Source organism: Ctenopharyngodon idella, chromosome 1 (genome assembly GCF_019924925.1).
Source record: "Ctenopharyngodon idella isolate HZGC_01 chromosome 1, HZGC01, whole genome shotgun sequence".
Classification (NCBI taxonomy): Eukaryota; Metazoa; Chordata; class Actinopteri; order Cypriniformes; family Xenocyprididae; genus Ctenopharyngodon; species Ctenopharyngodon idella.
The window spans coordinates 8,705,222-8,727,841 of NC_067220.1; the positions used below are offsets into that span (position 1 = coordinate 8,705,222).

At 38.1% G+C, this 22,620-nt stretch overlaps 1 protein-coding gene across 2 annotated transcripts; it reads right to left on the reverse strand.

Annotated features, from left to right (window-relative positions):
• Positions 1–12,690: 12,690 nt before the first annotated feature.
• spry2 (sprouty RTK signaling antagonist 2) lies at positions 12,691–16,896 on the reverse strand. Of its 2 annotated transcripts, none has more exons than XM_051899469.1 (2): positions 16,356–16,896; positions 12,691–14,547 (listed from the first exon to the last, which is right to left on the reverse strand). In XM_051899469.1, exon 2 carries the CDS (start codon positions 14,502–14,504, stop codon positions 13,563–13,565), a length of 942 nt encoding a protein of 313 aa, XP_051755429.1. In that variant the 5' UTR covers positions 14,505–14,547; positions 16,356–16,896; the 3' UTR covers positions 12,691–13,562. The 2 variants fall into 2 exon arrangements, with proteins under 2 accessions (XP_051755429.1, XP_051755418.1); XM_051899458.1 differs by having other exon boundaries at positions 12,691–14,555; positions 16,356–16,892.
• Between the last annotated feature and the right edge of the window lie 5,724 nt (positions 16,897–22,620).

A 22,620-nucleotide genomic window follows, 5' to 3' on the forward strand; every position in this document is an offset into this window, starting at 1 on the left:
CCTGCTTAAGGGTTTATGTTAAATGCTGTTGTTAGTCCTGCTCTTGTGGACGCCATTGTGTATTACTGGCTGGTTGTTGGGAGAGAGTGAATGGGTACGGATGGGAGGTGGTATTTACAGTCAGTCATTAATTATACGATGTATCAGTCAGGGGCTTGAGATTTTCTGCAGTCAATTCACCTCATAATATGGACAACCCACTGTAAATGATCCCTTTGTAGACTGTAATACTCACTCATTCATAGGATGAGCGAGTATTAATCGCAGTTGATTCATTGCTCTCTCTCTCGCTCTATACATACATATAGAGTATATACTATATATATATATATACACACACACGCGCTGTCAAATCGATTAATTGCAATTAATCGCGATTAAGTGATTTGACAGCATATATTTGACAAATTATATATATATATATATATATATATATATATATATATATATATGCACTTTCATGTTAGATGCGATCTTTTTCGATTTGATAACGTGTGTGTGTGTGTATATATGTATATGTATATATATATATATATATATATATATATATATATATATATATATATATATATATATATATATATATATACAGTGCTCAGCATAAATGAGTACAACCCCTTTGAAAAGTAACATTTTAAACAATATATCAATGAACACAAAAACAATTTCCAAAATGTTGACAGGACTTCTAGGCATGGAATGAACAAGTTGGCGACATTTTGCAACATCTATCTTTTTCCATTCTTCAAGAATGACCTCTTTTAGAGACTGGATGCTGGATGGAGAGTGATGCTCAACTTGTCTCTTCAGAATTCCCCATAGGTGTTCGATTGGGCTCAGATCAGGAGCCACTGAATCACTTTTACCCTGTTCTTCTTCAGAAATACAACAGTGGCCTTAGATGTGTGTTTAGGATCATTGCCATGTTGGAAAAGTGCACGACGACCAAGGGCATGGAGTGATGGTAGCATCTTCTCTTTCAGTGTAGAGCAGTACATCTGTGAATTCATGATGCCATCAATGAAATGCAGCTCCCCGACAGCAGCAGCACTCATGCAGCCCCACATAAGGACACTGCCACCACCATGTTTCACTGTCAGCACCAAGCATTTTTCTTTGTATTCCTCACCTTTGCGACACCATACAGTTTTGAAGCCAACAATTCCAAAAACATTTATCTTGGTCTCATCACTCCAGAGTATAGAGTCCCAGTAGTCTTCATCTTTGTCAGCATGGGCCCTGCCAAACTCTAGGTGGGCGTTTTTGTGCCTGGGCTTTAGGAGAGGCTTCTTTCGTGGACGACACCCATGCATGCCATTCCTCTGCAGTGTACGCCATATTGTGTCATGGGAAATAATCACCCCAGTTTGGCTTTCTACTTCTTTAGATAACTGCAGTGAACTTGTGAACAGTGAAATTTTTGTACCACTTTTGCAACAGTGTTCTGACTGATAAGTAAAGCTTTGCTAATCTTCTTGTAGCCTTCACCTTTCTGGTGTAAAGAAATTATTTTTTTCTCAGGTCTTGTGACATTTCTTTTCCATGTGGTGCCATTGCTGACAGCATGAAATGGGAAGGGTTTTTAACACCCTTTTATAGTCAACTGTCTGCTGGTCACCTGTGTAATGAATAATTAGACTCACCTGTGGTTGAATTCTTGTTAAATTAGACATTTGTAGTCTAAAATTTAGCTTTGCTCCAGAGACTTTCAGTGGGGTGTACTCATTTTTGCATCACCCTAATTTGAGTAAAACTGAAAATTTTGTTCTCAGAGTTATATTATTAACCTTACTTTCATGTTATAAGTTAAACAGATGTTATATAAAACTTAGTCTTGTCAACATTTTAGAAATTGATTTTGTGTTTATTGAGATATTGTTTAAAATGTACTTTTCAAAGGGGGTGTACTCATTTACGCTGAGCACTGTATATACAATATGTGTCTGTGTGTGTGTATATATATATATATATTAGTGCTGTCAAATCGATTCATCGCAATTAATTGATTCAACAGCACTAATATATTTAATGTGTTTATATATATATATATATATATATATATATATATAATCACCTATGTTAGATGCAATTATTCGCTTTGATAGCACTAATATATATATATATATATATGTGTGTGTGTGTGTGTGTGTGTGTGTGCGTTTACAAACTTTTATGTTTGATGCAATTAATCGCGATTAATCGATTTGATGACGTGTATATATATCATTTTTATAATTTCAGAATAATTAATGAGATAATTATTGTAAGTATAATAATATAACTAATAATCATTATAAATTGTGATCATTAAAAAAATAAAAATCTTTATCATTTATTTATAAAAACAAATTTATAAAACCTTTTCTTAATTTTTTAATAAGGAACATCTGATACATGAATTTGACACTTACCTGAAACATGATTCACATCTCCTGTGTGATGATAGAGCAACCCCTGAGCAAAATTCCTTTGGGCATGTTCAGAGAAATTTGTCAATACAATTGACACATTATAATTTGTTGTGATTTGACATGTGGAATTGTGTCACGTTGACATGTTGCAGGTCGGCGGGGCTTGTTAACGTTTGTCGTGTTTGTAGTTGAGACAAACATTTGATGTTTCTGAGTGGAGTCATGTGTAGCTTTTGCCTTTCCTGTTGTGTTGGTGTTGTACTGTGATTACACTTTGGCTGACAACCTCATACATCCAGTAGACGTGTGGGCTACATGCCCAGTACACTGTTTACATGATCTAGAGGTCCTGCCGATGAGCTTTTCGTATAATTTATATGACCTTCTCTTCATTTTCATCCCTAGACTACATACAAAACTACATTTGTAAACTCTGTAGAAATGGTAAATTCTGAAGAAAATATGATAAATGTTTTTCAGCGCAATACTGACCACTATGATGCTAGAAAGATTCCTGTGGATGTTAACATGTGTTGAGTGGTTGCTAGCTATTGCTATGCAATTTCTAGTGTGTTTCTGGGTGTTCTTCAGAACATTGCTGTGTGGGAATTTAAACTGGGCTTTTGCCTGTCGCTATAGAGTTGTCGCTATGGTGTTTTATGTGGTTACTAGGTGGTTGCTGAGATGTGTGAGTGTTTTAGCACACTGCTATTCAGTTGCCGGGTTGTTGATGAGTGGTTACTGTTCTGTTTTGGGTGGTTGCTAGTTTCTAAGGGGATCTGAGTGTTTTAGCCCATTGCTATGCAGTTGCTAGGGTGTTTCTAAGGTGTTTTTTAGCACATTGCTATGGTGTTCTGGGTAGTTGCTGAGGTTTTGGGTAGTTGGTTGGCATTTAAAGTGGGACTTTGGAATTGTTAGGGTGTTTTGGGTGGTTACTAGGATGTTGCTAGGTGGTTGCTAAGGTGTTTTGACTGTTTTAGCACATTTCTATTCTAGGTTGTTTTGAATTGTTCCCTGTTCTGGGTGCTCACTAGGTAGTTGCTAAGGTGTTTTAGTCCATTGCTATGCAGTTGCTAGGGTGTTTCTAAGGTGCTCTGGGTGGTTTTAGCACATTGCTTAGGTGTTCTGGGTAGTTGCTGGGACATTTAAAGTGGGACTTTGATAGTTACTAAGGAGTTGCTATGGTTATGGATGGATACCAGGATGTTGCTAGGTGGTTGCTAGGGTGTTTTGAGTGTTTTAGCACATTTCTATTCTGGGTTTTCTTGAATTGTTTCCTGTTCTGGGTGCTTGCTAGGTAGTTGTTAAGGTGTTTTTAGCCCATTGCTATGCAGTTACTATGGTGTTTCTAAGGTGGTTTGCTTTAGCAAGTTGCTAGGGTGTTCTGGGTAGTTGCTGGGGTTTTGGGTAGTTGGTTGGGCATTTAAAATGGGATTTTGATAGTTACTATGAAGTTGCTAGGGTGTTTGGGTGGTTACTAGGATGTTGCTAAGTGGTTGGTAAAGTTTTTTTTTTTTTTTTTTTGAGTGTCTTAGCACATTTCTATTCTGGGTTGTTTTGAATTGTTACCAGTCCTGGGTGCTTGCTAGGTAGTTGCTAAGGTGTTTTTAGCTCATTGCTATGCAGTTGCTAGGGTGCTTCTAAGATGTTCTGGGTGGTTTTAGCACGTTGCTAGGGTCTTCTGGGTAGTTGCTGGAGTTTTCGGTAGTTGGTTGGGTGTTTAAAGTGGGATTTTGATGGGTAATATGGAGTTGCTAGGGTGTTTTTGGTGGTTTCTTGGTTGTTGCTAGGTGGTTGCTAATGTGTTTTTTAGTCCATTGCGATGCAGTTGCTAGGGTGTTTCTAAAGTGTTCTGGGTGGTTTCGCACATTTCTAGGGTGTTCTGGGTAGTTGGTTGGGCCTTTAAAGTGGGATTTTGGTGGTTACTAAGGAGTTGCTAGGGTGTTTTGGGTGGATACTAGGATGTTGCTAGTATACCGTCTCAGTGACAGCTTTTGTACCTTTTTTTTTTTTTTTTTTTTTTTTTTTCTGAGAGTGTAGTTGCTAAAGGGGATCAGAGTGTTTTTTAGTGTGCATGAGAACATGCAGATAGTGTAATGAGAACAGCTAACAGAATGAATTACCAAAATGCAAAATGTTGAGTGTTTTATAATCAGATCTCTCAAATGAAATGCAACTTGACCTCATTTAAGAGCATCTAAACAGACCAGCAAACACAAATTCCTCGACTCCCTCTTTCCAGAAGTTTCTCAGTTCACGATCCCGCTCTCCAAAAGCCTGCTGGGCTTCCAGTCTCTGTCTGCCTGTGTTCCTCTCTAATTAGTCCTGTACCCCCACCAACCCTAACGACCACGCGGGCCTTTTCCAGGGCTCCTTCGTGTCCTCTAACTCAATTAACCCGAAGGCAAGACCACTGCCCTTCTATCCCTCTTTTCTTCCCCCATCCCTCCTTCCTTTTGCCTCCAGGCTGGATTGTTCATTTAGGAAGTTCTCTCCAATCCTAATGCGCGGTGACGCCTATTACATAAGTTAAAGAGACTTCTTTCATTTCTTCTCCCGCTGTCCCAGCGTTCACCTTTTTTTTCCCGGGCTGGTTCCGCTCTTTTCTCTTTTAAAGAGAGATAATTGATATGCCCTGGATTCACAACGATTCCGGTGCGCGGCCATGTGTCCGTGCATGCTCATTTTGAGGTTTTCTTTGTGAGTGCTAGCTTTTTTATGTGCAGAAATATGAATGCAAGTAAGTGCATGTGCAATGATGAACCTTCTCGGGTGAAAACAAGATTAAAGCAAAATGAAAAATAAATGCATAATAATTGCTTACTTCCCCTTGCATTTTTCTTCCAAAAGTTTAGCATTTAAGTTTTAACATGTCACATGCATTTGCAATTTTTATTGCATTGCATTTGTTTAAAAGCCAATTTTCAGGGACAGTTTAACTGTTGATTTATACAGTGGCCCAAAAAAGTATTTGTACTCTTAGACTGAAAATGTGTGAATGGCTTTGCAACGTGTTTGCTCAAGGACACTTTTGTCAGGTTTCAAACAATTAAACAATAGATACACTGTTTGAAATGTCATTGTACACTTTGTGGTTGTGAAACGTAGTTAACAATGAACTTCACCTGTGTGAGCTCGAGGAGAATTGACTTCATACATTCACTTAAAACCACATTGAGACCAAAATTCAGAATATAAAGTTTAGACATGCATCTTGCTTTGATCTAATGCTATGACATTTTGAAGTGTGACTTTAGCATCAAAGTGTCCAAATACTTTCGGAGGCCACTGAACGTGATGCGATGTGTGGTCTATTCATTGCTGTGTTTGTCTGTGGATGGATTGTGTGGTTAGTTTCCACAGGAAATGGCAGACAAGCTAAAGTTTCTCAGAAACACACTTGTGAGGTGCTTTCTTGTCGCTGACAGAGAATCATGTCCATATCCTGTGTGTGTGAGAATGTGAATGTACCTCCACGCCAGTCATGATTTGAAACAGTTTTTAAGCTTGAGGTTAAGCTGCACACTTTGAAGCTTGGATTTCCCATTAGGGCTATATTATGTAATGTAGTTGACAATTGTGCAAGAAAATGTTTTTGATGCCTGACCATGCAAAAGTCTCTGCCAAAATACTGTTGTCAGGGTTATTCTGAGTGTTCAAACTGAAAATTCCAAAAAGAAAAAGTGCATTTTAAATACCAGGATGATGCATGTAATTAACCGAAAAAATGAAGTGTGGAATGTTGGACACTTTATGCACTCAACTGTCGCAGGTTTAATTATATACTGGAGGGGAGGGGCTAACAGACACCAGTGCTGAATGACAAAAATAACCATATAAAATTCATACTCTACACGGTTGGGTACATAAGTACATAATGTATAAGTGTGTCATTTGGGGCGCAACTTAAATATGGCTCCTGTCCCACCAAAGTATATTATATGTATGTATGTAAATATTTATTTATTTATCCTCCCCCCATCCATTTTTATCAGTCAGCCAATGAAATGTGTAAGCTTGTACAAAAGCAGTACAATTCTCCTCAACAAACTGCACAATTTATAGTATTTCCTCAACAACCATGACTAAATATTAAAATTTGTCTAACTTTTATATATATACATAAAGAGTAGTCAGGAACTCACCGCACCTTCAAAAAAGTCCATATGAGGTGCATAGACAAAAATATCCAAATGATGAATCATTTCAAAAGAGTCCACTTCACCAAAGAAGACAAAACCTCAAATGTGAGACAAAAAACAAAATTTACTGAAAAAAAGAGCAAACGTTTCGGTCATATGTGACCTTAGTCAATGACAAACTTACAATGCTTAGTTCAGGAGTCATCTTAATTTAAGGAGTCACATGGTTGCATAGATCATGTGTAAATAATTTGTTTGGATTATTTGTTATAGTTTGGTTCAACTGATCATGTGATCTATGCAACCATGTGATTCTTTAAATTAAGATGACTCCTGGGGCACGTTCAAGCTCAAACCGGTCCGCAACGTTTTGCTACGGTTTCCGGGTTGAACGACATGTTTCTTGGAAACGGTGTGCAACGGGTTTGACATACGTTTTCTCTTGTTTGGTGGGTGTGTCAGAAATGTCAGCCCAGTCAGCGACAACATGTATATAAACCACGTGGTATTAAAGAGACAGCTAGCACAATGGGTATGAATGTAACATAAAAATACTGTACATATTTATATATTTTGCTATTGTATTGTGAAGTGACACTTTCATAAACTTTCTATACTCCTCTGATTATATAATGGTAAATATTACAATATCATAGCACAACAACAGTGATCAGCAATAATGATAAGCCTAATACTCACAATAAAAATAATATAGATCAACACAGTCTCGAAGGTAAGAAGTGGATTATCCTTCACCTGAAATGCGAGGCAAATGTTGGATCACAATAATTAGAAGTTTCCACAAATCCCTTCACTCGATTGGGATGTTCTCTTTTATTCTGGACGGCAAGAGCAGTGACTGTAACATCGAGTGTATTTTGCAGTATTAAACACGTATTTATACCGATTTCATCAGGCTCCAAAAATTATTCAAAAAGAACACAAAGAATGGCCTTTTCAGCTGCCATAGTTGCAACTCATGCGTCATCAGAACAGGGTGTTCAACGCACCACCGTTTCCGTTTAAAAAACGTTTTGCAGCGTTTTGTCGGGGCTGAACGCAGCCCTGAACTAAGCAGTTTTTTCTAAGTTTTTTCTTCTTTGGTGGAGTGTGCGGACTCTTTTGAAATGATTATATACATAAAAAAATAAAAATAAAATAATGACTTCAAATCAAATATTTAAATGAAATTCCACATAATGAGATAATGAGAATAAGCTACAAAAGTTATTTTCATACACTGTAAAAAATTATTTTCATGATTTATCACAACACTTTTTCTTTTATTAAATCTACTTAATAGATAATGTGTTTCAGATAACATAATATTTTGAGTTTCTGTTGATTAAACCAATCGCCTTCATTGTATTAACTCAAATTTTTTAATTTCAATGAACTCAAATTTTTAAGGCAACCAGGTAACTTACTTTTTTAAGTTAAACCAACAATTGTTTTTTAGTGTATACAAATTTTAGTCTAAATATTCATAGTATAATTGTTGTATAGTGTAAACCTTAACATAAAAAAAAAAAAAAAATACTATCAGGGATTGTATTTCATGATGAATTTATTTCATGTAAGTTGTGGAAAGATCTGTGCTTGTTGTTGTTGAAGTGCTTGTTGCTGAAATGAGAAAGGGTGGGAAGGTGCAGAAGGAGGGTGGAAGAGAAAGGACCATGCAATTATGGAATTTCATCCCTCTTTCTCTCGGAAACTTAATCTTCCCCTGCCTTTGGGTAAAGCCGAAGGCTCATTCAGGCAGGAATGTCAGGACGAGTTTTAGAATGTAGTTTGAGTTTGCAGAGCGAGAGAGAGAGAGAAAGAGAGAGAGAGAGAGAATGCTGCAGAATTTCACGGTATAAGTTTACAATGGGGGAAGCAAATTAACACACGCAAGATTGTAGCACTCAAAAACTTTTATTATTTATGACTTTATGGCAAATATCGAATTTTGTCTTTCATTCAACAAAAAAGTCTGAAATATATTGTGTCAGAACACACATACGCATTGTATTCCCAGCGTTGCCACAAGGGGCACTATAGCAGACATTAGCATAAATTGTCTTATTCTACAATCAGTTTTCTCTTTCAGATCAAAGACAGTTTGAAGAGAACCATAGCAGATTAAAGCAAGAAAAACAGTCAACACTTTATAGCTTAATAACATTTTTGTGCACACTTGATAGTAACTTTAATCAAACGCTCTATCTTGAGAACACATGTAATTATCTGCATGCTCGCATGTTCATCCTAAAGTTCAAATAAAGAACAAAATGATTTCGTTGTGCACGAAGCCAACGTTGATTTTAATAAGAATCAAGTTTTAAAATGCATACAGATTGTGACCGTGAAGAAACGGGGAAGCCTCTGACTGCCAGAGACACAGATAAAAACTTCAGGATGGAACACAGACATGGGCTCTCTTGTTCCCTGCCCCCACCGAGCACCTCATCCTGCTCGCTCTCTCGCTCTCTCTCTCTTTCTCTCGGCACATTGCTGTTTGATTGCTTAAGCCCGGTGGTCAGACAATGGGCGTATAAAGAATGGACCGCTTCCTTCCTTCCTGTTGAGTATTCTGCCTTGATGAGCAGACTGAATAGATCTGGGCTTCAGAACGGGGCATGAGCGCCGGGACCCAGCTAAAACCAACAAAGAGACGCTCTGGGGGCTTTTCCAATTGCTCTGCTGCCTACTCTCTCTCTCTCTCTCTCTCTCTCTCGTTCTTTCTCTGCACAAATGCACTCGCTTTTTTCAGATTCTCTTGCTTAATAGGGGTGTCTCTCCAGAGCTGATATTTTTGTTTCAGTTTGGATTTTGTAGAGTTCAACAACTTCTTAAAAACTTTTTCAAGCTTTTTTTGTGGTGTTATCTTTAAACGTGAATTAATTATATTCCATATCATGCAATGTATTTTGACAGCCTGTTGACTCTTCATTATGTAATGCACTGCAAAAAATCCCATTCTCAAAGAAATAGCTCACACAAAAATAAATTGAATCATTAAAAATCATTTATGAATGTGGATTTGAGTTGCATGAAGATTCTTCAGAACCTCTCCTCGTTTACCATGAAAAAAAGCAACTTGAGTAAAATGAATAAATGATGACAGAATTTGTTTTTGGGTGAACAATTTTTTTAATCAGTAACTTGTCTTACAAAAGATATTAAGACTAATTTTCAAGTATCTTGTTCTATTAGATGTTTTTATTTCAGTTATTAACCTCAAAGTTTTTTTTTTTCTTCTTCATTTTCTAACCTTTATTTTTTGCAGTTAAACCTCAAACCCAACATTTAGTCCTGTGGTAACCAGTCAAAGCTATCTCTCTTTGCTTGTGTAGCTTGTCCTCATTGACATTGTTAAATTTAGAATGAGGATGGAAGTAATCAATACCCTTTCAAACCATACCAAACATCAATAGAGGGGTACATAACGTCTTGAATGAGAAAATGAAGCAACTTCCCATTAGTCTAATCCACTCCTTTTGACGATAACTAGACGTTCCGGCCTAGCCGAGCACTTAATACTAGTGTTAATTTTTGGGACAAAGTAAGTTCCGTTCCGTCTGTTGTCTGTTTATTGAGGTCAGCCCTCCCAGCCTTTATCTGACCCATTTCTCTGCTCAATGGAGAAATCTATATTTCTCCATTTCTCTTGAACTTGGCATGCAATTGCAGCTCTTTCAAAAGGGTGTCATTTTTCCCATCTATCCTTCTTTTGTGCTGCCTGCACCCATAACAACACATTTAGCGGCTGCTAAACACTCGCACGCAAAGTAGGAAACATGCGCGTGCGTGCTGGTACACACACACACACACACACTCAAAGGCTGCCCTGTGAGAATACCAAGCAGGTAGTTGAAGAGGCTTAAGAGGCAGTGAAATAACTGAGGGCCATTGAAAAGATGGTGAATACACAAGGGTTCGAATGTGGGGGTAAACTGTTGGCCCATTGTCATTTAAAGTAATGTCTTTAACCCTTTGTGGGGCTTTCTTGGACAAACCAACCCCCTGTCGCTGCCCTGCCATTCACAGCTTAAAACAATGGGTGGGAGGCAAGCCGGAAAACGACGCACTCGAGCGATGGGGACGGTTTTGTTTCTCTACCTTTTGCCGCGTAAATGGGGAAGGGGGCTCATCCCTAGCGAGGGGTGAAAGCTGGCTGCCTGTCACTCAAACCCTCGGCAAAATAACAAACATGCGCCAACACGCTGAACCAACAGTGCGAATGCCAGTAGTGCATATCATGTCACAGGGAAGAAAATGGGAAAAAGGCACAGCCTTTTACATTGTGACTATACAAGACGCAGCTTCATAAATGTGTGCATGCATTGCAAGATCGCAATATATTATTTTAAACACATTTGCCATAAATAATACTAAAAAAAAAATTCTAGCAGCAATGTCATGACCTTGACATTTTTAAGCTGCTTTAGTTTAGAAGAGTGGTTTCCAAATGATGGTTCATACCCCAAAAATGGGTTGCAGCACTAATAATGCAACTAATAATGCAACTAACCATATAATCGCGTATAGGGTGGAAAGTTTCTGGTAAATTTCCAGAAACTTAATGAGAGTTGGAAACTTGACGAGAATTTACGTGAATTGATTGGAAATTTGGGGTAATTTACACAAACTGTATCATACATATAAACATTTTGTTTGGTCATAAGCAGATATGCATGCAAACTATTACAAATTTTAAAAATGACATTTTTGATTTGAGTAGAACTTTAATTCTTTCATTGAACAACAAAAAATGCATGTTGAAAAAACATATTCCCCATACATATCCCCCACCCCCCAAAAAAAGTCCCATTAAAAACCTGTGATTGAGGAATGCGCAGGATAGAAATTCTGAATTTGCATTAAATCTGGTTGTTTTAACCAAGATAAATGTAGTTCATCTTGTAGCATTAAGTTCCCTGCTAACCTGCAATTTCTAAGTTTATTCACATTAATTCCCATGGAAAGTTTCCAACTTTGAAAATTCCTGGAATTTTGCAACCCTAGTTGTTGTAGACCAATTTTGGTGCAAATTCATGTCACTTTATTTGGAATGTCAAATCTTGAGAACCATACTTTAAAATCAAATTTAGTTAAAGCGATTTTGCCATATTCAAATAAATCAATATCATTGATGTTTTAGCAATTAAAATTCCCTTTCTGAGTATTTTAATACAAAAAGGGTAGAGATCACACCTTACACAGCTGCATGCAATGCAATTTGCAGAGCATCCAGGGAGCAAAAACTTCCTCAAAAGCAGAATTGATGAAGCATCTTGCGTATACCATATCTACTCCTAATATTCCCACAGGGCAGTTTCCATAACACAAATGTGGATTGGAGGGAGCGTAGCAAACTACGGCTTGCCAACAGAAACAATCTCTGATCCTCCTGATGTCAACTAGTGGTTTGCATACTTCAATGATTAAACTAGTGCCAGATGTTTCCCATGGAAGTAAATGTAGCCAGTATCCGCTGCTGGCAGGGGAGGCTGGAAGTTACCCCTGAAGGTCTGGCCCAAGATCAGGGCTTCTTTGTAAGGAATCTGAGATCAGTTTGTTTGGGTGGTTTTATAAGACAAACCATTTGGAGTTTCATGCATTGGTGTTAATTAATTGGTAACTGGCTGTCTTAATTCAGTGTGACTATTACATAACTAAAGATCTGTTGTGATTCCTGGTTACCAGAACAACACAAACTAATACAGTTGTGCACTTTCCCAGTCAAGATTATGTCTCCACGTGGTCATGGCTACAGCAAGATCATTCATGAAATAACAGTCAACACCATTCAATACTCAATGTTGCAGTTATAGTGAGCTATATTAAGCTTCACTTGATCTCTTTTGTGCAGGAAGATCTCATCGATAGAATCTCTCAGTAACGCACCTATTTTGCTGATTTGTCAACGTACACTATCGCTTTCATCGCCTTATTTTCAGATGACCTCGAAATCGAAGCTCTGCGAACATCACGGCTGTCATCATAAACGCAAAGTGAAATGCGACCCTGACAGAAGATCCATAGGGTAAACAAAGGCAATTGAAAGCACAGTAGATTTCCTGAAACGGGTCTTTGTGCACAAAGGCTAAAAACAAGGCCAACAGCAGGCCAGAAAGAACACAGAAAAGGCATTGTTTAATTTCAAAACGTTAATATATTTTCTATTTTATAGTGAACATATGCATCAGATTTGACACCCTTGTCACCCTTTTTTTTGCAGCAACAACAGAGGAGGTTTTGTTTCTCAAAGTTGGGGTGATGCCTATAAAGATGCCTCTCAAAATAAATATTACTTTATAAAATAATAAAACTTCAAATAAATATTTTTACACTAAACAATGTGTTGAAATTAGAAAATAAAGTTTTTCTTAGGGTCACTGTACAATTTACAAGTATAGCTGTAGGGATAATTCATGTAAGGTTTCTCTTCTATAAGGCAAAATATCAAAAGAGTGATTGACGTACATTCGAAACGAATGTACAACACTATACACGTTTTATATGCATCATATATATGGATCTGTCAAGGTGCCTCTGGTTTGGCACAATGCGTTTCACAGTTGAAATATTATATGTACAAAAATAAAATCTCTCAGAAAAAGAGCTCATTTGCTAATTTACATACTTTGCAGATACTATTCACAAACAGTTAGTTAGGAGAGTCTGTCACCTTTATCAGTCATATTACTGAATGTCAATAAGGCTAACATTCTGGACTTCAGTTTAAAACAAAGGACAGGGAAGGTTGTTGCAACAAACGTTATCCCCCCTTAAAGAGTGAAAGAGAGAGAGAGAGAGAGAGAGAGAGAGAGAGAGAGAGAGAGAGAGAGAAAAAGTGGATAAGAGAAAAGCAAAACACAAACAAACAAACAAACAAACCACTTCAAACCAGTTTTTGCCAATCCAATGTCACCTCACGGTCTACAGTGCCAAAACTACAACAATTTGTGAAAATTGTTCCACTGCTCTGGAGATAGTCCCAGATATGGTTATCTTCCCAGGGCTACTCCAGGAACCGAGCCTCGTCAACTCCTTTGTTCTTGCAGCGGCATCCTGGCCGACTGGTGCAGTCATAGCACGCCTGGCACAGTGCCACGCAGCCCTTCGCTGGGAGGTAGCAAAGCAGGCAGGGCAAGAAAAGTGTCAGGACGCTTATGGCCGACCACCGCATGCAGCAATGCGACTGGCTGCAAGAGAAGGGCTTGTCCGCGCACACATCCTCATCGTCGTTGGAGCAGTGGTAGAAGAGACCTTTGACGCAGCAGACACAGGTGACATAGTCCATCGTCGTCGTCGCAGAGCAAACGCACCTGCGCCCGCACATCCAACAGGAGGGCAGGGTCCGAGGGCAGGTGCACGCTTTGCACTTGCAGCGGCCGCAGTCCTCACAGCGATTCGAGTGCTTTCCGTCGGTGGCCTGGCCTCCGGCCGGCGCAAAGGGTTTCAGTTCGTCCTGCTTCGGCTCTGAGCGTTTAGGCTGCACCCTCACCACCCGATCGACCATCCCGGCTGTGTTTCCCAAAAGTCTTTGCTCCGATGAGGTGCTGCCTGTGCTCGCCCTAGCCGTACCATGTGAGCCATCGCTGGGGCCACTGTTAGATCTGCTCACGTCACTCCTCGGCGAATGAGGGGCTTGTGGAGGAGTCTGCTGTCCAGCTCGTTGGGCTCCTGGGGAGCTTCTATGCTCGGAGAGCTCAATGGAGGAGTTGGAATTCAGGCTGGAAGGTTGCGAGTCCACTTTCTGCTGGGAGTCTGGCGGCCGGGGTACCACCGTCGGGCCCTCCGTGTACTCATTGCTGCTGCGGATGGTCCTGATCTGGTCCAGGGAGAGCACCTGACCTTCCCAAGGCTCTGAGTCCCCAGTTTGGGGTCTGCCACTGTCACGCAAAGCTCGCAGCAAGCCAGAGGAGCCGCTGCCGCCGCCATTTTGAGCTCTCGTCTCCATCTTTACACTGAAGTGGGAACCCTCCGGCTGGCATTGAACACATCTGAAGTCCTATGGGAAAGGCAGACAGTTAAACGAGAGCGTACAGGGAAGTAAAATCCCATAAACTAACCATATGTAAATTATATCAAATAGGCAAAAAGAAAAGGCAGATGGCAGGCTCCTTCATGCAAATCTCCCAACTACACCCCACCTCTACAGCCCTGGAAGGCTGGCCATCAATGGGACAGGCCTTTACCACCTGCAGCTATCAAGTTCATAAGGAACATCTTAGTAGGCTCAAAACCATTTTTGCTCTACAATGTCTCAGGTGCTGCATATTACCCGATCAAAAATAAAGAAGGATCTCTTTGCAGAGTAATATCTACCACAAGTCTTGTCCACAAGCATCTTCCTCAACGAGTGATGGAGAGATTGAGACATGTTCCTTCCTATATATACCCTACAAATGACAGCCTTTTTCTTAACTTGTCTGCACATTTATACAAAGTCTCAGGAAGTTTTTCCTTGCCGTTATTGCCTTTGGCACTGTGTGTATTGTGAAAGGTGCTATACAAATAACTGAATAACTATTCTTTTGTGTTGATTTTGTTTAGCAGTTGTGTTGATTTTAACATTGCAAACACCATTATCATTGCTCATTCCTTGCAGAGCATTTTAGAACTTGTTGTCAAAGCTAGTAGGGGTGAATTCAGGTTGATTCGACACTTTTTCCAAGTCATCTCAATGGCAGAAAGTGTCTCAATCACCCTGAATTGACCCTATAGGAAAAATAAATAAAAGCACACCAACTTCACTTTGCTTTGTGATTATTTTAATCATAAGGAACCAAAATGCAATTGTTTGAAGAGATTGAAAAGGCAAGTAGCCTAACGTACAGGGGGAAAAATATCAATGTTGGCTTTGTACTTGGATAATGTTTGCGGAAAGCATTCCATTAAATATAAAAAGTTTGCAATGGCCCAAATTCGTTTTCATATTGTTTGTGTCATATTGTTATTGTTTCGAATCGCCAAATTTAATATCTAATAGTTGACACAGGAGCAATAACGTGACATCCACAAATGCATTATGACGCTGTCAATGGCGGGGGGCGGAGCTCTTTACACAAATACTTAAAATAAAATATCCACATGTTGAGATATATATATATGAAAGCATACATCTCAGTCGGGACCCTCAGCACCAGTTGAGTTCAATCTAAATAACACTACCCCAAATTACCATATCAATGCACAATCTCCCTTTCCACGGAGAGGCCCCATCAGCAAAATGTCTGTTAAACATCTGTTTATCTCCTCAATGCTATTTAAACTTCTGATCTGGGTTATCAGCATGCATACTAACTTTATAACGATACTTAACTTGGTTGGACCTTGCATTGAGCAGAGAAACTTTTTTCTTTGAAACAGCAGCCAAAGTTTTTATTAAAACATTTAGTGGACCTTCATATGACTTTATTTACTTATTTGTTATTTTTTAAACCATATAAATTACGTTTATCAATGTTTATTCGCAAATTTAAATGAGGCAAAGTAAATGTGTAAAGTTTTTATAATGTTTAGTGGGTCTTCATATGTAATTAAAATAATAAACGTGCAGCTGTAGGTGACGTTTTTCAATAGCGATTCGCAACTTATCTAAATGAAAAGTAAGTCAAAGTAAGTAGCCTACGCAGGGTACAGATCCGTATGGCAACTATTTGCACAGCTGCACGAATGGCGCGGAGCATGAGCGCTGGAAAAAGTCATATAATATATATGGGCGACTAAATAAACCACACGCAAATAAATTAAACTAAAATAAAATCGTGTCAAAGTCCTCTGCAAAAAGTTGATATAGGTCACTTACCGTGATCTCACCACCTCAACCCCCTATTTGTGTTGTGAAGAGTATATCCTACTAGTAGGAATTTCTCTTTGGTTATTCCTCAGTTCATTGGAAGATTCATTCACAAAAATCCAGATGATAGCAAACACTCGCGCGTCCTCTTATTCTCGTATTTTTCTCGCGCAACTCGCGCGAAACAATAACGTCAGAATTTAATTCCAGGTAGAACGTAGTGTAGTTTAACTTATGTTGTTAAACCGCAAATTATGCCAAAAAGAAAATAAGTTCCAGAATCCAACAAAATGAGCTGAATTTATAGAGAAATAAAAATGAAAACGCTGAAGACTTTTTCAAGAAGAAGCGTTGCGGTTCCCAAGTTGAATGTTTGGCTGCATGGCACACACTGTGCTGCTTTCAAGTTTTTCAGCTCTTGTTTTTTTCTTCTTTCCGGAGAGGAGGTCGGGTTTATGCTGTAAATGGCGTCATGTGGAAGTGAAGGGGGTGAACAGAGTAGCTGTTGTCCCAGAGGATATATCGTATCCGGTCCCAGCTCATTGGCTCTACAGGACTCAACATTCACTCCCTGTGTGTGTGTGTTTGTGCGTGTGTGTGTCAGAACATTAGCACACGGACGTCCGATTCATTTTAGCGACTCGGTTCACTCGAACGTTTTAGTTCAATGAAACAATTCAAAGAGCCGACTCACCGATTCCCTTGAGTTATTCTTCAAAGGTGTTTCTACGTCTCATTGTAACAATTACGTGTACTTTTTACAGTAAAATAGCTGTTTACCCTACATTTTATATAGACTGTGCCCACTGTTGTTGTTGTTGTTTATGCAAATGATTTAATTAGTAGCCTACTTTTTAGGTGAGGTTGACTAATTAGGCTACTTTTTAGGTGAGGTTGACTTTTAAAAGAAGATTCTGTCAGGTAAGTTTCATGAAATCAAAATTCTATTTACAGTGAGCTAAACGTCAACTGTATTAAAACGTTTTAAACAAATCAATAATGACAGAAATTAAAGTGATAAGGACAACAATACTTGTGTTTTGCTAATGCTAATCCTAACGGAAACTGAGAAGTCTGTTACCGCCTCAGTCAAACTTTTGCACTCTGAATCACTTTTAATCAAATTTTTGTGGTCACTGAAAAATTGAAAACTGTTGAATCCTAACAACAGTAGCCTTTTAAGCAATATTGTTCCAACTAATGTTAATTAATATTGTTAATATTAATTGTTTTCGACATTGTGAACATTAGCTCCTATTCCACAGTTTTCCTCCTAAACAAAATATTTTCTTACAGTAGAGTGTACTAATCGGCTCAACAGAATCATTCAAATGAATCTATTCATTCAAAAGATTCATTCGCGAATCAGATATCGCTACAGCTGTAAACACTATCTCCATCTTTCACGGCCTAAATATTTACTGTTGCTCAACTAGAGTTATATTACTATGCACACTTATGTTTATGACTTTAACACTTTCTTCTCTTTTTGAAGACTTTTTAAAAGTAGGCTACCTAATGAAGCTTAATGTTGCAATGGGTTCAACTTTTTCTGTGCAAAACATATAGTCTAACTTTCTGAGTTGTTCACTGGTCATCACGAGTTTCAAAGTTTTTAGACTTGTATTTTCTTACCCTTAAACAATATTACAGAGTGCACATGTTTAGCCTGATTCTTAATTATATATAATGCCTTAAACTAAAATCTAAATAACCAAATGGTAACACATTATTTTGATTGTCCCCTGTAGACATTCTGTTGACTATAAGTAACACTGCACCTACATGTCTCTCATTAGAGTATTAGTAAAGTATTAGTATTATTGCAAATATATTTCAACTTATTCTACCTCTAACAGTCTAGTAATACTCTACTAATACTCTAATGAGAGTTAGTTGACATGTAGGTGAAACATATAGTCAACAGAATGTCTAAAGGGGAATATCAAAATAAAGTGTAACCAACCAAATAACTAAATAATAATAATAAAAGCAATATTTTATAATAAATTTAACTCAATGGAAAAAATATCATTGGGTCTATTACTGCTCTCTAGTGGCATGACACACAAAGAACAGCTGGCCTGCAGCACCAGTTTAGTTTACATATAGTAAATATAAAATCATATCCAAATTCCATTTATGTCAGGCTGGAAAATAGAAATGAAATATTGTTTAATTATTAACTATAATGGAAAATACAGTATGATTCACAAAGTTAATACACAAGAGAGAGAAAAAAGATGTTTGATCCACAGTTAAATCCGATCTAGTAGTGATAGTGGATGAAAGACACCAATACAACAAGTTTACTTAGCATGGAAATAGCTTCCATACAAAGACACTTTCTAATGTATGGACCATTGTGGGCTAATAGGAAGTACTCCCACAGGAGAATGTAGGCTTCTTCAAGTACCCCCCTTGACACATTGTCTGTCTGTCTCTCTAGCAACTTTTCTTTTAAAAGGCTGCAAAGCAATAACAGGCAAGGCTGCTTCTGTGTTATCAGAAGGAGGGGGTGAACAAATGCACCTTGAGGTGGCCTCAAATGAACATGGAGAGTCAAAGAGGAAACGAGCAGAGAGTGAGCGAGTTCCCAAACCCATGAGACTCCACCATCTCCAGCCGAGCGGCCCCTATTGTTCGGGGCCTCCTTTTCACCAGCCAAAGGTGAAAAGGTAACTGACAGGGGGCTTTGTGCCTGGTAATGGGGACTCCCATTGCCCAAGAACGCCCAGATTCCCTTGGTCACACATTGTCAATGGGGTCCATGAGGAAATGGGAGAAGGGGGTTGGATGAGGATCCAGGGGAAAAGTCTTTTAGAATAAGACACATAACAAATAGTAGGGTGAATCTCATGGAAACTGTCAATAAATGTCTGGGTCATATATGATATGATATATGATATGTCGTAGCACCTTGCTTCAATTGTCATTACCCTAACACACATGAATATCTCATTCTCATTACTGTAATGCAAAAGATAATTATGATATACATTTAAATTAGTGCTTTCAAATTTATGTGATTAAACATGTCTAAACTAAAGTTTGTACACACACATTATATATGTTTACAAACCTTTATGTTCGATGTGATTAATCGCGATTAATCGATTTGACAGCACTAATTTTGTCATTTCAATTAGTGCTGTCAAATCAATTAATCGTGATTAATCGCATCTAACATAAAAGTTTGTAAATATATATATAGTGTGTGTGTGTGTGTGTATATATATATATATGTACACACTCTTTTATGTTAGATGCAATTAATCACGATTAATCAATTTGAGACTCATGAGACTCCATAAAAGTTTACAAACTTTTGTGTTATATGCAGTTATTCGCGATCAATCGATTCGACAGCACCAATTTTGTCATTTAAATTAGTCTTGTCAAACGATTAATCACGATTAATCGCGATTAATCACATTTAACAAAAGTTTATAAACTTTTATGGAGTTTAATGAGTCTCAAATTGATCGTGATTAATCAATTTGACAGCATATGTATAACAAATGTAAAGTTACATGTTGAAATGTACAATTTGTAATTTGTTGTAATGAATTTAATTCATGCTGATTTTGAAAAAAACAACAACAATAAAAACACACAAAAACAAAAAAACAACAACAAAACAAAACAAAAAAATCCATCATTGATTTTATTGCATCTCAGTCATGACAATTTTGGGTGAACATTTGCTTAACTGTCATGAAAATATTGTTAAGTAGTAAAACAATTCTTAATGATTCTGAAATAAGCTTATTTTTTTCTTCTGATATTGGAGTAAAAAATAACCCAGAAATTTCTTTGTGAGAATCAGCCAATAATATGAAACACTGATGCTAAATATACAACCAAAATAAAATAAATAATAAAATAAAATGAAATAAAATAATAGAACAAGTATTAAAAAGGGCTATTTGACGTCTAGTTTGCAAAAATAATACATGTGCCTACAAGTCTTCTGGTATTATTTCCAAGTTTACCTCTTCAAGGAACAGCCGTCTTTCTCTTTCTTAGACTGTCTAATCGCCTCCATCCAAAGCACCTCGAACAAAAGCTTAAACACGTTTGTAAAGATCAAGAGGAAGCAGTGGACAAAATGCATACAGACGGTTTAGCTTTGAGCTAAGCTCAATGTGACATGTATTTGTGGGCTTAATAAAGTTGCTTGACGTTTTCCTTTCCTGGTGTCGTTTCTTTTTCCTCTTGCTCTGTGAGATAAGCTCCACTGTCACCTCAGGCTTTACCGTGGTTTCAATTTTGTTGGAAGAGACAAAAATAGAGAGATAGAGAAGTTTCAATTATGACCTGTCATTTATTGTAATGTTTTTTTGAGGTAATGCAGAAAGTCTTAGACTTCATCACAGCATACCATTTCATCAATTCCAATAAAGACTTCAAGGCGAGTTTTGCATTGGCATCTTTCTTTAGAAAATGTAAAACAATCTGGTTTATTTTATGATCATGTTTTGGATAGCTATGTTAAACCAATCTCCTCTTCGCAGTTGTTTAAATATATTTTACCAACCCCTGTTATTTCCACTGACTTGCTTGAAACAAAACCAAAAACCACAAAGTGTCAGTCTGTGCTCAGAAACACATGTTAGTCACACTCGGTAACGTCTCCAAAATATTTGACAGATAATCACGGGAATGTCTGAGTGTATGTTGTATAATGTGTTTGTACGGAAGAGAAACCATATATTATCCGTTTGCTCGTGTGTTGGAGTGAACCACAAGGGTCGAGAGTGGGTGTTAAAGAAAAAGCAAGAAAACGAGCGCAAGGATGCACATGCGAACATGGAGCCAAGTAATAATGACCCCTGGTGAGCTCTAGGCATCGGAAGGAAACACAGAGTGCCCTGTAATTAGGCATTTTATAATGTGCACCGAATTCTTTGATAATGCAACAAGGGGACGGTGGAGGGGGGCCATTTCAAAACCACAATAGTTGACTCTGGAGCCAGTTAGCCCAATTAAACAGGTTATGCACAGTCATTATGCTAGGTCGGGACAGATCTCATAGGAAGTTTAGGCCTCGTATAAAGAAAAAAAAGTCTCTTGGAGCCCAAGGGCAAGCTGTATGGGCTTCGCCTGGCATCGTTTAGCAGTTCTCGCACTTCCAAGGATGAATGCCAGATTTGAAGCAATGAAATCTTTGCCCTTAATTTGCTTGTGAATAGCATTGGCGATACTCTGGTTTTTGCTTTGATAGCAGGGTCACTTCTTTGAATGAAGTCTGAATGCCAAATCTGGAAAGATAATTAGGAAAGACAATGAACTGCAAAACGGGTTTAATAACCTCATCAGCTTTGCTAGGAATGTCTCAAATGTTTCATCATTTCAGATGTAGATATAAGGTTGTTTCAGCACAGTGTGACATAGTTTGTGACAAAAACTACCTTGGGGTTTGTATATTAGTATTGCACAAGTAAGCAACCACCTAGAAACCACCCAAAACACCCTAGCAGCCACATAAAATATCCCTAGTAACCACCCAGAATGCCCAAGCAACACACACACACACACACACAAAAAACAAAACACATACACAGAACAAACAAATTGTGAAATTTCCGGCAAAAGAAAATGGCAGCTTGTGTTTGGCAGAAATTTAATTTTAAAAACAGTATGGTAGCAACATTTTAAGTTTTATAGATTGTACTTAGATTTACAGTAATACAGTAATATATATTGCATAGCAATGCAGTGAAGCACTTTGAACACCTTTGTAACAGCATAGCAACACCCTAGGAACCACATAGCAACACATTCAAAACAATCAAAACATTTAGGAAGTGCATAACAACCACCTAACAATGCAGTGAAGCACTCAGAACACCTTTGTTAAAGCATAGCATCACCCTAGCAACCACATAGCAACTCATTTAAAGCAATCAGAATACTTATGAATTGCATAGCAACACCCCAGCAGCCACATAGCAACACATTCAAATCACTCAGAACACTTAGGAAGTGCATAGCAACCACCTAGCAATGTACTGAAACACTCGAAACACCTTAGTTACAGCATAGCAACACCCTAGCAACCACGTAGCAACTCATTCAAAGCACTCAGAATACTTATGAATTGCATAGCAACACCCTAGCAGCCACATAGCAAAACATTCAAATTACTCAGAACACTTAGGAACTGCATAGCAACCACCTAGTAATTGAGTGAAGCTCTTGGAACACTTATGTAACAGCATAGCAACACCCTAGCAACCACATAGCAACTCAATCAAAACACTCAGAACAC